At 40.2% G+C, this 17,692-nt stretch overlaps 1 protein-coding gene across 1 annotated transcript in view; it reads right to left on the minus strand.

Annotated features, from left to right (window-relative positions):
• The window catches only part of FGF14 (fibroblast growth factor 14), a 799,281-nt gene extending 786,486 nt beyond the window's left edge, over positions 1–12,795 (minus strand). The window contains exon 1 of the mRNA XM_077297111.1: positions 11,960–12,795. Coding sequence (XP_077153226.1) covers positions 11,960–12,167 — 208 coding nt within the window. The 5' untranslated portion in view covers positions 12,168–12,795. The remainder of the gene's footprint in view (positions 1–11,959) is intronic.
• Between the last annotated feature and the right edge of the window lie 4,897 nt (positions 12,796–17,692).

Here is a 17,692-nt window from a genome sequence, read left to right on the forward strand (position 1 = left end):
TACTTTCATAACAATATTTAAAAAACAAAAATCATAAAACTATATTATAACTTTTGCAGGGCAAAACCTATTTAAAGGAGTTGTCCACTACTAGGACAACCCCTTCTTAAACTAAATGTTGGGCACCAATAAAAAAAATAAAGCCTACACTAACCTCCCATGATGGTGCAGTTCCCATGGTGTCGGCACTCACAGTCCCCGGGCTGCGATGCGTGGAATGACACGTGAAGTCCGGCACCCAATCAGCGCTGGTGTCACTGTCTCCACCTTTGGACTGACTCTTCAGGTTCAGTTAGAAGGCAGAGACAGTGATGCCACTGTTGATTGGGCGCTGGGGTCACGTGTCACAACACCGCACCACAGCCCCGGGGAGAGCGAGTGCCAACACCGCGCAGGAAGGGAGTCAGCGCAGGAAGGGAGTATCGGCATCATGATTTTATCTAGGCCGAAAATTTAGTTTAAGAAGAGTTTGTCCTAGTGTTGGACAACTCCTTTAAAGTACCATAGTAAATGCAAATGAAACAATAGTCAATGTAAGCAAAAAATCTATTACTAGAGGGTTCTGCGAAGGTGAATGTCTCCTGAAAAACCATAATATTATAGGGAAAGGGCTCCATGGTCTGAACAGCGCTCGGACCAATGCTATTCAATGGGGCAGACCAGATAAGCAATTTTGTTTACTGACCAATCGCAACATGTATCGGTGTCTTCCATAAATCAGAAGACACTTGGCCATTCAAGTTTATGGATGCATGAAAACAAATCAGATGTGATACAGATACACAGTATAGGAACCGATTTTTACGAATGCATTGTAATTCTGTCTTGTAAATTATTTATAGCTGCTGCTGTAAAAAAAAAACGGATTGTATATGTTCTGCACACGGAAGTCACATTTCTCTGGATGAAACGCTGACCGATTTTTTTACAGGCTTGCGTGATCCTTCACAATCGGAATGGTGCCACATACTAAATTATACATAAAAAGACAGAAGCCCAAAAATAGAAGTGAAGGCAATAAGAACACAAAGGAAAGCAGGTCCCACATTACCAAAAAGTCCCCAAATGCCCAACCGTCCAACGAAAAATAAAACAGAACCTTAAAAAGCCGGCTGGTCATTCTTCTCAGGATGGGTGCTACATTTAGTCCCACCATAGAGCAATAGGGTGATCGCATTTTGTGTCTCTAATCGTTTTGACTCTTGATGGTGAAGTCCTTATGTTTTATCTAGAACGCTAATAAATCTTTTGGACCAAAGTTGCCTTTTTTAGTCATGTTGTAATTACCAGACCTCTGACTTGATATCTGGGTTCGCAAATCCAATTATATCTTTCCTTCGGTCTGTGATGCATCTCTTCATTCACTGCCGTAAGCCCTGTCTGCATTTCCCTCAGACAGTAGCATCTCTAAAGCTCGGCTTTACAAAAAAAAATCTGCAGTTTCCAAGTATCTGGGAAGCTTTGGTGCCTATTGTATGGTCATGGGCTACATTCATTTTGCCATTGCGGTTTTCCTTAGCCAATTACATTAGAGATTAGTGTGATAATTTGTAGTGTCGCCTTTTTACAAAAGTGCTTATCACCAGACATAGCTGTTTTCCCACTTTTGATGTAGAGTTTATACCAGGGATATTCAACTTTTTTGGGTCCGAGGGCCACACTTTCAGACCAAACCAACAGCAATGCTCTGTAGTATTACAGAAGTATTACGTTCTGAGACATTTACTGCATACTGAAAGTATGTGCCATAAATACTTAATATGAAACAATGAAAAATGGTCTGAGGAGCGCAGGAAAGAGACACAGACGAGAGATGGGGTTAAACCACAACGCGTTTCGACGGAGGATCCGTCTTCATCAGGTGGATGTCAGGTGGATCCACCTGATGAAGATGGATCCTCTGTCGAAACGCGTTGTGGTTTAACCCCATCTCTTGTCTGTGTCTCTTTCCTGCTCTCCTCAGACCATTTATCATTGTCTCATTGCTCCCACCCTCTATTGGAGGTTCTCGGCTGGAGCTGCGATGGAGACCTGACATCCTGTCCACCCCTGGGCTGCTTCCTAAGCACTCCTATATGACCACTCATCACTGACTCTCATAAATACTTAATAGGCACTGGACCCTTTTTTAGGGCTCCTACCTAGGAGGAAAGTAGAGGTACCTTCTCATGGGCGTGTGCCATCCACAAAGGAAGAGACCATGCATTCAGCTCTCTCCATTGTTGTATATGCCAGACACGGAAACATTCGAGTGTTTCCCTTCACCAATAAACTACACCAAATATTGTGGCTCTCATGCTTGGCCAGTTATTCATCTCATCTACTCCTTTGTGTGCTACAGGAGTCAAGACTTACCCATTCTGCTAAATATGGCTGCCCTAGAGATGACCACACAGCACATCATTCATGGTTACACATCACTATGGGGCTATGCAGCGATGGTCTTCTGCATGACATGGAAACTATCCATGACCAGACACAATGCACATGGTTGAGGGCTGCCCAGAAGGTTATTGTGGGCAGCATGTAGACCTCGGGCAGGTAACACTCTGGTGTTATTATACTGGTGACAATACGTTGGATGAACTGGACAAATACAAAGAAATTAATGTCGTTCTATTGTGTCTGGACTGGTAGAAAAAACAATAACAACAAATAATAGCACCTGTAATACAGCAAGCACTGCAGAACATATGATGTAATGACATATTGAAGTACTACTAGCACCGCATCAATCCAATATGTATAGATCATATAACACTCACATTAGATGAACACATCTCATCAACCACCCCCATCACATATGACTGATAGCCTCATTCCCTGAGCTGACAGTGAACCTCTGCGTTGTGTGCAGACACGCAAAATATTCTCATTTTTTATCCCAGGAGACCGCTGTTTATGGACATTTCATGTTAGCTGAGGTCTCTGACCAAGTCTCAATAATATTCAATCCTGAAACTACATCCAATACACTATATTGTTTTATTAATATTTATATTAGTATTGTCATAAAAAGGGGTAAGAAAATGACTTCTTTCTTTTAGAAACAGTGCCACTCTTGTCCATGGGCTGTGCCTGGTATTACAGCTCAGTTCCATGACAACTGTACTACCAGTCCATGGAATAGAGTAGTGATATTTCTGAAGAAACCAGTCATGATTTTCTAACCTCATACAATTCTGTAACTGTCAATATGTAGCAGTCTCCATTGTTTGTGTATTGTAAAAGTGCTGGAAGTTAAGGACCTTTTCATCTTTTCAGTCCAGTTGACATAGTTTTTGAAAAGATTTTTTTTTCCACCTGGAGTAGAATTATCTGTTTTTTAGCAAGAATTATACAAGCCAAAGGTGAACCAAGAATGCCACAAACAAAACTACAGCAATAAATAAAGAAATAAAATTGCATAGTATTATTATAAAACAATTGTAAACTATGAAGAGTAGTGGAGGACGTCTGTGGAGGAACTCTTTAAGGGTATGGGCACACGGGACTTTTTTCAGGTAGATGTAAAAACGACTTGCTGTATATATGTTTTGTATTCTTTAACCACTTCAAGCTTTGAAGCGGCTTAAAGAAGTGACATATCCATTCTTCTGGTGACTTCTGCTTAGAAGCCACCACTATTTTGTACATAAAACTTTCAAAAAAGTAACTAGCATAACATATGACAAGGAAGAGACTTCAGGAAGAACGCCGCAGTTTTTGTCTTCATGCGTCCTCTGCTTCAAAAACTACCGGCATCAAAGAGACGCCATGTGCACAATCTCTAGGCTTTGTGCAAACGTTGAGAATTTGCAGCAGATTTTTCACCAGCAAAAACAAAAAATGTGTTGGCAGGAAAAACACTGAGTAAAGTGTGCACGTTTTGACACATTTTTGCATGAGTTATTATTTATGTTTTTTTCTTATTCAAAATGCTGAAAGAAATAACAGGCTGCAGATTTCAAATAAAGCTTTGGAAATTCAAATCCACAAGGGAAAAATAAGCAGCATGTGCATGAGATTTCAGAAATCTCATTCACTTTGCTGGTACTGTAAAATGCTGCACAAAACGTAGAAAAAATAATATTAAGCAGAGTTAAGTATCCTGACATCCCCCTATATACATAATCTGAGCCCGCACACAACCCCCCTATCTATTATATGAGCCCACACACAGCTCTCTATTTACTGTAAGAGCCCACACATGGACGGCAGGCAAGGGCATGGTGTGGTCCGTGGGCCACTGTTTTAGCCCTTTAGCTGTCTTGGTCCACGGGACAAACTGGAACAGCCAGAGGGCCACATGGCTGCAGTTAGCCCAGGTCTGCCATAGAGCAATAATGCTCATTGGAGGCTGTGTTCAGATGTTGGAGCCACTTTGAGCTCTGCCATGGTTTTCAAATGAACTACAACTAGAAGTAGCCCCACGTGGTCAATGACATTCAGACGGCTACTAGCCCCAGTCAATTTGAAATAGCAACAGCTCACCATCGCTTTGATCTCAAAATGGCAACCAAGCCTTAAAACATTTCTCAGTCAAAAAATGATCTCTATGGTTTCACGTCCCCAAGCTCCTTCGCGTTAGGACTGGCACATCCACAGCTTTTCCTCCCCCTTCCATATTACTCAGCATTCTGACATCACCCAAGGCTGTACAGAAGACCTGGAATAGTAGCCATAAGCTAAGCTAATTAGTTAGTAGAAAGTCAAGTTATCAGGACTTCCTGGTTTCTTAAAAAGCCGATTCATTTGCAGCTTTGCCTTTGCTGTGATCAGAGCCAGAGCAATCTGTAAGGTTAGCAGGCAGGAGAAGGAAGGAATAACGAAGATTAGCATCAGTACCTGGCAGCCGGGAAAGATATCCTTATTTCTAGCATTCTGACATCGAATGTGCCAAAGATAACATGATTTAGGCTGTATGAGCAGCTTTGCAATGAAAATGTTTCCACTACTGAACTATGGGGCATATACTGAACATTTGCATTAAAAGAGCTTCTCTTATATTGAAAATCCCTGTCCACATATTTCTTCATATTTTCTTTAGGTCCATATTGACATCAGAAGTTTTTTTTTCCCCACTTTGGACCCCGTTATGAACTAGAACTGATGAGATGACCATTTATCTGGAGGATAAATATATCTATAGCTAGATTGTCCAGTGGATAACAGCTAATCACTAGTGGATAGAGATGCTGGAAAAAAAACAAAAGATACATTTTCATGTTTTACCCAAAAAATATGAACATCAGAGCATGAGAAGGAAACACCACGAGTTTTAGTTCCTATATCTGGTAGGATCCAATTACCATCTTGGCAAAAATATACATGTAAGAAAACATGGACCAAAACTCCATTTGTTAGAACCAAGGATGTTGATCTGCCTATTGAAGTCATTGGTGCTACCTTTAAAATGTTATTCTTTTCATGCCCTTTGTGGTGAAATTGATCAACCCAGTCTCCATAGATGTGCCTCTTATGGATACCTTCATCATTGCCAAATTCACTTTTACAGATACAGAGCATAGCTGATAGATTTCCAAATCAGTTGTAAGTGCACAAGCATCGAAACATTGTCACCCACTTAAAAAGGGTTATCCCACCATTATTTACTGTACAAATTTGACCAATATTTGTCAGGTAAAATACATTCAAAGGAACTAACTGAACTGTTATAACATTTACTCACATACTATTGTGCAAGCTGGTGTTCAAAGCATATAGCAATGTGCATGTCCACCTAATGGCTGAGCGTTGATGGACATATATCCTCAGCCATTCTCCACACTGCTGGATCTTGATTTCTATTTTTTGCTAGTGAACCACTATTTAGTAAAGCGCGACCAATGCAAATTGTTTCTATGCTGCTTGATAGGGAAGGACACAAGTAGTATCAGAGCGATATAGACCAAAAGCAAGGCTGCTTCTTAGGACTTGTGGACAAGTAAGGACTCCCTACCTTCACTGCTCCAAACTTCATAATTCTTTGTAGGGAATATACTGTGGACTCTGTTTACAGCAGCCAGAGACCCGAGAACTTGAAATATCAGATGCCAAAGGAAGCGAACTACAAAACTGTATCTGTGCACGTTCGCTCAGAGTCATCACTAGAGGAGATGTAAAGTAAAAAATGCTTCTGGCACCAAGTGAAGCGAGATGGATTGTCTCTCTTGGTACCTAACCTCCTCTGGTTTAAATGAAACATTCAGTTTCTTGAAGTAAGACTCTGACACCACCTTTTCCTCTTTTTAATATTCTCTTACATTTATCATACTTTTTTGTATATACTGTATGTTTTTTGATTTGGTCATTTTTGTTTACCTGCAGTTTTTCATCAGGCCTAAACACCCATTATTGCTCTTTAGACTGATTTATATCTATTTACAAAAATGTTGGAGAACCCTGAAATAATCCGTGACACCTACAGATCATGTCACACATCCAGGGTAATTGTGGTTCAACTGTTTATTTAGATTAACTGTGATTGTATGATCTAAGATATTGGTTATAATGTTGAATATAGATTTAGTAATTGCTTGATAATATGTTTGGATTTTCTTCCCCTTCTTATTTGTTTTCCTTTCAGGTACCCTGGGTTGAGAATGATTTGATTTTCAGCCCATTCTTACCCGCTTCTCTTTGTGGTCTTTGTGATTGGAGTGCGCGTGCGCCGTTCTCCGCTCTGCGTTCCCATCTGGGTTCCATCATCTCTATGCCATCTGCACATGTCCAGGAGCCTTAGCAACATGTCGTTGCTCCTGGACATTTGCACTGGTGGCTTGATGGCTGGGGATGGACGAGGGGCGCACGGGACAATCTGCCCATGGGCCGACAGTCCTATCCCATTGGTTGGGCATTGGCCATGTGATTAGGGTCACGTGGTTATATGGTCCTGCAGGGCATCTTTTTCAACTACTCTCTCCTTGATAAAGCAATGATACATTAAGCAAAACACTTTGTTTTCTGGGACCATTTAGCAGAATAAATAAGAATTGGCAAAAAAAAAAATTGGGCCTAAGTTTGCTATCTGGTGGTATGGTTTTGTGAGAATATTTAATCACCTGTGATAAGGTTTAATCACCCCAGTGGCATATATGAATATTTGTTTGATTTTCCTGTCCTTACCTACCCACCCTCAGGACGTTTTGCTAGTGACTCCCCCTTTGTTCTTGTTACCCGCCTGTCAATTTTATATACATTTAGTCTGTTCATATTTTTGTATAAATAAATCTGATTTTTATCCTTTTAAAATATACTTTTTTGCCTATGCATTTTCTTAGGGTTTACTATGGCCTTATATTTACTTACTAAAATGTTCCTGGTATTTATTTCATCAACCTTATTTGTATAGCGATAGCCCAAGCAAAAGATTAGTGGTGTCATGGCACTTTGTTAAACAGTCAGAACCATTTATCATAGATCAGTTTTGAAATCTAGTATTTAAACAGCTCCTGGCACAGTTTGGAAACAAAGCACCATCAAGAAAAATTGCAGAAAAAACGTTTGCTGTTTTCTGCCGTCATCGTCACAGTACTTTTGATTTTCAGAAATCTGCTATGTATTACTACATGTTCATGCATTTGTATGTTCCTGTATTGTGTGAAAAGAAACCCCCATGTGACTGGACACATAAATTATTCCTGACAGCCCAAATCTGAATGCGGTTTTCATTTGTACTCAATAATAGCATGAAAATGAGAGTCATAAAAACATCCAATGTGAAGCTAATCTATAAATGGTCATGCTTGAAAACCCCTTTGATGGTACATAATAAAAAGGTCATGAAATCCTGCAAATGGAAAATCCCAAAAAACAATTTCAGAATTTAAGAATACATGTGATATTACTTATTATTCTACACTACTACACTGGACATGTAACAGCAAAGCAATACTTACACAAATATACCTACAGCGCAACATTATAAACCTAATATAGTAGTATAGTGTCTGGTGTTAACATGTCAGAAGATCCTTTTTATCTTCGAGGCAATGTATATACACATACGGTATACACACAGACTGTGTCATGTTACAGCAACAACATTTGGCAGAAAAGAAGAAGAGAATAAAGGGAATTTTAGATTGAAGTAAAAATACTTACTGCATATCAGGGTAGTGACCTATTTTGTGTTGAATTTCTGTTCGGGAACGTTGGCAGGTAAGTATATACATCAAATATTAATTTTGCTGGGAACACTTCATGCTCAGAAAACTAAGTACAGAGCCACATCTACTTGTTTGAACTCAAAAGTTTTTGAGACAGAAGAGCCAAGGGCATAAAATTAATATTACGTGTATACCATACTCTACTTTGGATGTTAGCTGAGCCAGATATATAATACTGTGGGCCAGAAACATATGTATGCACAATATATTGGGTGTGTGCTGATACAAATAAGACTATATAGTAATGTAGATTTATTTGTTATTTCAAAAACTGGAACCTTTCACGAGCAAATGGACTTTGGTTCAGAGTAATCAGCTGTTTCTCCAAAACTGTGCCATTTAGGAGGTAAGTATAGTGGCGACACTCATCCATGTATCAATGTTCTTGGTCGAACTTCCTTAAATATAATGAAACATTGTACCCTAAAGCAGTTCTAACTTTTATATAACTTAGGAATTTGTTCTCATCCTGTAATATTGAATATCGAAGTTCCTCTTGTGGATCTTGAGAACAATCACTGGTGGCAGATGCCACATTTATGGATACATGAAGTGGTAAAGAGGTCACGAATGCAGAGATTGCAGAGACTCCAGGTCGCTAATGTTCTAGGGGGCACTCAGAGCATCAAAGCTATCTTTATCATTAAACTAAAGGGCTACACAATACACTCAGCTAAGACTGTTTCAAGTGAAAAGCACAATTTTTTTTTATTTCAAATCCATATTCGTAGACAACAATCATAAATACAAGCCCATTCATAGATTCATATACCCAAACATACTCACAACACAACCGTTAAAGATTAAGAAGATACCATCTTCTAACAGATGAGAAAACTGAGTTGCTCAACTGTTCTTCATTGTGGGATAGATTACTCATTGTACATCTCACTCTTTGTCATTTTTCTGAAAAAAGCAGCCATATAAATTTTTGGCCACACGAGACACAGGCTTTTGCGGCTCCTATTGGATATTGTCGAACATTTAGATCAATCACTGTATGGACAGACAGGCCAATGTACATAGTTTCCCTCCATCCTAAGGACCTCTACCTTGTGGTTCATGCAGGAACTGGATTTTGATTCTGAACATTGTATATTAAAATCACAGCACATTCAGTGTTCGATTATTCCGAATTTATCAGACGTTTCTTATCATAGGTCATCTCATATATTAAATCTTGGTTGAAAAGTAACATAATATAAAACTTGGCTGAAGAATAAGACATTAAATAGTCACATTGGATACGAGTGTGGAGTATAGAACACAACTTGAGTTCAGTAAGTATCTTAAAAATGGATATAAAGATCATTGATCAGCAGAATTTCATACTGCGAAGATGTGTGAAGTTGCATCATTATTAAGGATTTATGTACAAAGAAGATTTCAGGGATCGTTTAGGAATAAATAATTAATGAGATAAAAAGGTGCCACCAACACAAAAACAGCTGCTTAAGAGATTCTGGTCAATAGGTGCTTGTTTGCTATTGAGCCTTCAAACATCGCAATTTCAAAAGATACCTGACCGAACAAGAAAAAAGTAGCAGACAAGTAGCGACTGCAGCCCATTAAAATGTAAAATTATTTAAAAAATAAATAAAAGATGAACTATTGTTGGTACAGCAACCAATGATCAGCTGGAAGTAGAGACAGTAATGCTAATGAAGGCACAAATGATGAATGAAAGTTTACACTGACACACCTAATTTTCCAAGAGCAAATCGGTTCCCCTGGACACTCTCTTCTAGAATAGATCTCTCACTGGAATCCTTTATTTGTGCATTAAGGGTTACATTGATTGCATTGGACTCAAAGGTAATTGATTAAATTCTTTTCAGGATCTGTACCTTGGGAATAAAGCCCTCTATACTGCCTCCAATACAGCTGATGTACACTACTGCTGAAGTCTTACACTATACCGCAGTAAGGGCTGAAAATGTAGTAAGTGTGTGTATATATGCAGGTGTGTGTGTACATATGTATACATATGTGTGCGTGTGTGTATATGTGTGTGTATATATATATATATATATATATATATATATATATATATATATATATATATATATATATATATCCATTTTTTACACATACTCTGCTTACAATAGTAAAAACCTTCACATTCGGATTGTGGAGAAGTTTCAAACCCACGTTTGGTTTACGTCACGTAGAAATGTAGACAAATGGAGCCATATTGTACATCAGTTACGAAAATAAACAAGGCGAGTCATGTGCATACATATGTCCATAATATTTTATCTTACACAATAAGAACACAAAATTGGCAACTGTAAAAATGTTTCCACGGCCTATTGAAAATACCCCAGTGCGAATGTTCTTCTTGGTTTTCTTATGCATCTACAATGCTGTCTACATGTAAAGCAGGCAATGCAGGCAGCCTGACTATGACTGGAGTGTACGTTTCTTGCTTCTCAATAGAGTCCAGGTAAAGCACACATCTAACCTCTTCTAGCTCACTGCAGTAATTGAGAACCTGTGTGAACTGGTACCCTACACAACAACGACCTGGCCCTCAGACCTGCAAGGAGACGGCCGGGATTATTCCACCTCTTTGGTATTCTAAGAAGTACTCTTTGCTGCAGAATGATATCACAACACACACTTAGAAAATCCCAACCCATATACATTATATATATATATATACACACCCTGAAATAATGAGAATCCGTGCAGTCAGAGAACCCGACAAGAATATTGTGAAAGCCCAGCAAAGTGTCACCCTACAGGTTCTGCTGTTTGTTGATGTTGGGATGTCACAATTGGAAAGAAAAAAAAAAATCTATGATCTACTACACTGCAGTGCCAACGTCAGAGGCAAACCAGGGATTCATTGCTCTTCATGGGACTGGGAGCGAAAGGAACTGCGGGTCATGCAGGACCAGAGGAATCCAACAGAAAATGTTTCATTATATTCACGTAACCCCCTGTCTGCACTCCCTCCAACAGAAAAAACGCAGGCCACGGGGCGATACCAAACACAGGGGCCATTGCCTCCATAAAATAACAAGCGAGAGTGGAAATAAGGCTGATAGTGCATGGCGTCCTGTATGATATTATTGAATAAAGCCCCGAGGAGCCACACAAAAGGTGTCCTGAGGAAAGAATGGGACCAAGAAACGCTGTTAATCTCCTGCTGGAAGAAGCCTACACAGTATACTGCAAATATTAACCCTGTGCTGGCAGGTTTCACTGCATCACATAAAAGCGCCAATGATGCTGCATGGAAATCACATCCTGTATGTATTTGTAATATGAGGAAACAAATCTTCTCAATATATTCACTTGTGATTTCCCCTGAATGGCACTGCCATGCTTTCAGGGCATTATGAGGGGGCAGAAATGTGGAACAGCCCGCCACTGTTTGGGATTTTTTTTTTCTACTTTTGAGAGGTTGTTCGTGTTTGGAATATTTGTCAGCTAAGCTGAAAGTATTGCAGGATGCCAGTGCCATGGTCAAGGGATAGAACTCAAGCACAAAGCTAGGGCTTTCACAGAAAGGTGCCGACATGCCGGTAACCTGCATTTACAAGATTTACTAAAGGAAACAAAAATACAAAACAAACAAAGTTGCCACTCCTTTAGAAGACGGGCACACACCAGACCGGATGACGTATCCGTTCAAGCCAATTGAATAGAAAAAAAATACAGCTTAAGGTACAGAACACAAACATTGCATCGGCCTCATGGCAAGATGATTTTCTTCTGTGTTCCCACTAGTGCTCCTGAGAAGCCAGCAATAGAATGGTGTGAAGGTGGAATCATGCAATGTGCATCTTTATCATGCTTACCACTTGGGTTCTTGTTTTTCTTAAGACTCTTGCCACAAAGACACTGCAGCATATGCGTTCCTTTGCTGAAAATGTTCCAAAGAAACCACATTGATTTGGGCAAAAAGCAATCCAGCAGCTTAGACACCCTGAGAACGAAGAAATCCTTGTTGTTGCATAATAAGAGATTGTGATCAGTTCTCCAGAACAAGGGTACCAATTTAACCATAGAAAATGATTATTTTCCTAGCGTCTCCCAGTCTGATTTCCGTGCAGGGGGTTATTTCTTTCGAGACTCCTCAATTAGAGAGCTGTTTTGTATCTCTCTTTTTTTTTTCCGCTTTCAGATAAGGTTAAGATTAATGATTATTACTACATCAACACTGGGCTGTTACCAAAGTGTGCAATTTTCCTTTCCAGCATGCAGCCAAATGAAGTGAGCTAAAGAAATCCCAAGAGAGGCCAAAAAAACTAATCTTAGAGCAGTGAGACATGTACGATCCCCGAAGTAAAAACCATTGCCTAGCACTTGATTGCTATAAGGAAGGGTGGATCTGTAGAGCATCCAAAGCCAAGGCAGGATACATGTTACTAAAAGACTGCAGTTGTAGCACCAAGCACAACAAATATCACCCAGCCAAGCCTGGAAGATGATGATGGCACAAACTCCCCTCTGCAAGTGTCAGTGGGATCAGCATCAATCCCTGCGATCCGTGCAATCCTATTTAACCTGCAGGTCCCAGTCCCCCAGCAGAAGTGCTGGAAATCCAGATCTCCTCAGTAGCTGATCACTGTGGGTGGAGGAGAGGCAGATCTCTCCCTGCTCTCACTCTCCCTGCTGCCTCAAGCACTGGTGTGCATTAGAAATAAATTTCCCTGTCTTTCACTCCCTGTGCTGGCTCTGAATTGCAGGCACAGATAGAGTAGGAGGAGTTGGAAGGTTTTTTTCCCCATCTTTTTTTTTTATATATAAAAAGCTTTATTTGATCCTATACGAATAGACACATTTTTTTTTATTCTTTCACATGATGAGACACATTTCTGAAACATCATAATAAGGCTCCGCTAAGGTTAATGTAAAATTCATCACAACATTTAAAAGCCGATTTGATTATCTGTGTTACCATAGGTATCGCATCAGCTTTCTCTCTTTATCCTTTTTTTTTCTTCCTCTTGCGTTCAATCCACTTTCCGTTACGTAAGGGTGAACACGGGTAGAATGTTTGATTTCAGGTACAACACTATGCAAATATTTCATTTACAGAAACAACATGCGGCGGATGAGTATAGACACATAAGGGACACAGGCGTCCTGCATCTCGCACAGGGGACCTTGACAAGATTCAATGTTGCATATACTGTAGTAATAATCTAGTGGTAGCTGATAATTGCACTGACAGCACAAACAATAGCAATGCGGAGCAATGTGCTGCCGTGTGCAGCTGCAATCACAGGAGGTTTGCAGATCAGTCCGATGGCAGCAGCACTCTGCATCCTGCTCCGATACTAGTACGTTACCTTTCCTGCACCCCTCATTATGTAAAGACAGTTGTGCATTGTTTTATTAATTTTGTTGGTTACTATGGCAACCCCACCCCAGCGTGTACGCGTGTGCACATTTCTTTTTTTTTTCTCATGTGACACGCATTTTAACTTTCCAGACAATTAATATTTTATCTCATTCTAGTCATCAGAACAAGCTATTCACATTGAATGGATAGAAATGAAAAGGATGAACATGAAAAATGTGAAATTATGTAAGCGCAATCCATTTCAAATAAGTTTTTTATTCAGCAGCAAAAAGTACGATTTCTTAGTCTTTTGTGGACAATATGAATACACTGGAAATATTATGATCTGGCATTATTGCCTATTTCGGATTATCAGTTGATTATAAAACAATATGAAAAGGAATCTGTCAGCAGGTTTTTGCTACCTCTTGTGAGAGCAGACTGATGTAGGCAAAGAGAAGCTGAATCCAATGAGGTATCACTTAGTTTACTAGGTGCAGCCATTCTGATACAATGAGAGTTTTTAGATTTAGCATGAAGCAGAGCTGAGGAAGCTAGCCCCGCCCACACCAGGCCTCTGTATGTACAAAGTCCATACACAGTGAGCTGCTTATCACAGGAGGGGTGGGGGGTGGAGTTGGACTAGCAACTGCGTGCCAGCTAGTCACAGCAAGGATAATCACCAGGTGATCAAACCTTCAGTTAAAGTAAACAGCACACGGCTTGATAAGTGACACAACATTGAATTCTGTTTTTTAACCCCTACCTCATGCTGTCCTCAGATTACATATCAAAAATCTAATAACAGATTCCCTGTAAAAACAGATGGTTTAGGAAGGACATGGACACGGTATAACTAAATGTGGAGTCCCTCTAAGTCCGTAATATGGCGTTAAAGGCAGTGTCAGACATTGGGTCCGCTAGAAGAGTGATTCCGATGGTCGCATCTATACAAAACCAAATGCATATTTTGCAATATCAGTAAGGTAAATGTGTCACCAAGGTTTTGCTACTCCATCTGAAATCACATACAGTACAGACCAGGGAGACAAATATGACAGGTCCCTGTTCAGACTAGGTAAAGCCCTTCTGTGAACCTGGTCTGTCCCTGCCTGACCACGGAGGTTTGCACCAAACGGAATGGCGCCCTCACTCAATGGCGGCTTACCCTGAATGTCCTTAGCAGCTCCTAGGATCGCTAGAATAGCAGTTCCCTAAAGAATCACGCACAAAACCACTGCAACCAACACTCACTACAGCTAAGTGAATGGAAGCCCTCCCTTTGCAAATACAAGGGGGGTCTCATGAGAACACAGACCCCTATGGATTAATATAAAAATTAATTTATGTTATATGGATTCATGATGTTACAACGTTTTTTCTGAAAGGGTTAATTTAGTTCCTGAGTAAGCTGTGCTGGGCACGAGCAGGTTCAAACCAGTTTTTGTCAGATGGCTTGCCGCCTTTTTTCTTTGATTCTGATTGGCAGAGACGAAAAATGCGGGAAAGTCATTCCTGTCAGGAAGAAAGAAGAAGATCCCGCCCTCCCTCCCAATTTATTTTATGTCGTGTCGTTTAATTTGTGGGAAAATTGCCCGGTTTTCCGGGTGGATTGGATGTCTTGGTCATATTTCAATTCAGTTGATGGTTTTATTATTTATTATTATATGAATGATTAATTTATTAAAGGTAACCCAAAATAAAACATCACGGCCATTATATTCCATAACTAAGTTGTTGTGTGTTTATTTTATTTAAGTGGGTCTTGTGTTACCATGAATCCAACAAAGTCTATCACAAGCAGGAAACACCTGGAGGGGAAAACATTTCAAGCTGGTGATTGGACAGACAGAGTAAATGAAAAACACCCGTTATTACCCAAAACCGACAGAAACAGAGATAACAACTAAAACACCCAAAGAAAAGGTGTATGTGTTGTGGCTGAGTGGAAAGAGATGCCGACCACATAATCAAGGGGTCGAATCCAAAAGCATGACAGAGGCATTATGTAGGGGTAGAGACCCTTATTCCAGCAATATATCACTTACTGGATTGCTTTCTGCATGATTAACTCATTGTTATATCTGCAGCAGATCTACCAGTTTTCTGAACGCTAAGCTATATATAACACCACCTACCACACCACTGATTGGCAAATTTCTGCCTATGCACATTATATGCAGAAAGCTGCCAATCAGTGGCAAGGTTATACAAAGCTCATAAATATGGAGGACTACATGGCAGCAGGTTTACTATTCATTTGGTAATAAAACAATGATTTTATCAAAACTACAGCAAGAAGCCCAGAAAGTGACACATTGCTGGAATAATAGTCATTGCCTCTATATTAAGCTGCTCTCAGATTAGGTGGCAAAAACTGGTGACAGATTCCCTTTAACAGCTTCTTTTGGGACAAAACTAATATTTGCGCAGGCACTGTGTTATGCCGAATCCTAACATTGGGTAATATATACACTGTTAGGACTCCACTGGTCATGTGACCACTCATATGTGATTTGCATACTTGTGGTCACATGCCAACTATATTCTTTTTCTGCTTCTCTCAATGTTCATGTTAAAGCTTTCAGTGAAGCGGATGACAATATAGTCAGCGCTTGAATAAAAGTATGGAAATCACATATCTGCGGTCACATGACTACTGCTTGACCCGGCAAGCAGAGCGGAATCGTAACCGTGTATTACAATGTGAATATTATGGCTTCAGATGACAGTTTTAATCAGTCAAGTGCTAGCTTTAGTTTTGCCAGATATCATTCTTACCTATGTTATTCTATGGGACTGTGCACATGTTCGATTTGCCTCCTAGAATCGGATGGCACCCGCCCATTCATGTCTACGAGTCTGTTAAAAAAAAAATCGGACTGCACTCAGATGTCATTTGAGTGCTGTCAGATTTTAACAGATTGACATAATGGAGAAGGTGGAGAAACTTTATTTTTTCTCTCCACCTCTGAGAAAATCTAAATTACATTCTAATTGCACTCTCTGATTAGAGTTTGATTAGCATGGATGGGGAGAGAAACTACCGCCTGCACCTGCCCTTAATACTTGACATTATACAGTGCCTGCTGACAAATAGCCCTGGCCCATGTGGAAGAGAGCAGTGTAGCTCCATAAATGCTTATATTCTGATTCTGACAGCTGACACCCGGCACTCAGTGCTAGAAGTGAGGGCTGCACCGCTCCCGGCACTTTAATCCCCTAAATGCTGTGATCGAAATAAATTGCAGTATTTAGAGAGCATGCAGAGGGAGAAAGACCCCTCTACCCTTCGGGGTCCCTGTGACATCATCACGAGGGCCCAATCGTTACTATGGTGACCCAATGCTGTTATGACGGGTCACCGGAGTTAGCAAACTTTCTAGATCAAGTTAAAGCATGTTCTACTTGTCTGTCAGTGCAGTGCTGACAGTTTGTACAGCATAGAGATGCTCCTGCATTCCTATGCTTTACAAGCGATCAGACTGCAAAAAGTGAAAGTCCCATAGTGGGACAAGGTAATAAAGTAAAAAAAAGTGTAAAATAAAATTGTAAAAATATTTTTAAATAAATAAATATATATATATATATATATATATATATATATATATATATATATATATATATATATATATGTTGTGACAGGGTCACTGGTGTGTTGTACATGAGGGGAGATATGTGTCACAAAGATTGCTTTCCTGTGTGATGTGAAAGCCATGAGTGTTTTCTCCAGCATGATATGTGCTGAGAGTGATCCAGTAGCTATAGTAGCTATATGAGCCTGGCTTTCATGGCAGGTAGGTCAGAGATGGGCGAGATGCCTACACACCATATCTCCAACTCCAGGGTGTGGCTGGAAGGAGTGAAATGTCCAGCCAATTTTTCCCTCTGTCTGTGTTGTGTGGAGAATAGAGTTGAGCGACTTTTACTTTTTTAGGATCGAGTCGGGTTTCGCGAAACCCGACTTTGTGAAAAGTCGGGTCGGGTGAAATCGGCCGATTATTGCGAAAAGTCGGGGATTTGACTGAAATACGAAACCCAATGCAAGTCAATGGGGAAGCAAAGTCGGCAGTGAGTTTGACGGCGGGGGCACCTCCCACCGGCAGAGACACTTTTGAGTACTATGAGAGGCCCTGTGCTAGTGACGTCGCCAACGAGTATGCCCCCCACCTGATGAAGGAACCTGCACTTTCATCTGCACCTTCCTCTTTGTCCCCGTGTAAGGTGGTATAGTATGCGGGAA

The sequence above is a fragment of the Ranitomeya variabilis genome, chromosome 3 (genome assembly GCF_051348905.1).
Source record: "Ranitomeya variabilis isolate aRanVar5 chromosome 3, aRanVar5.hap1, whole genome shotgun sequence".
In the NCBI taxonomy this organism is placed as follows: domain Eukaryota; kingdom Metazoa; phylum Chordata; class Amphibia; order Anura; family Dendrobatidae; genus Ranitomeya; species Ranitomeya variabilis.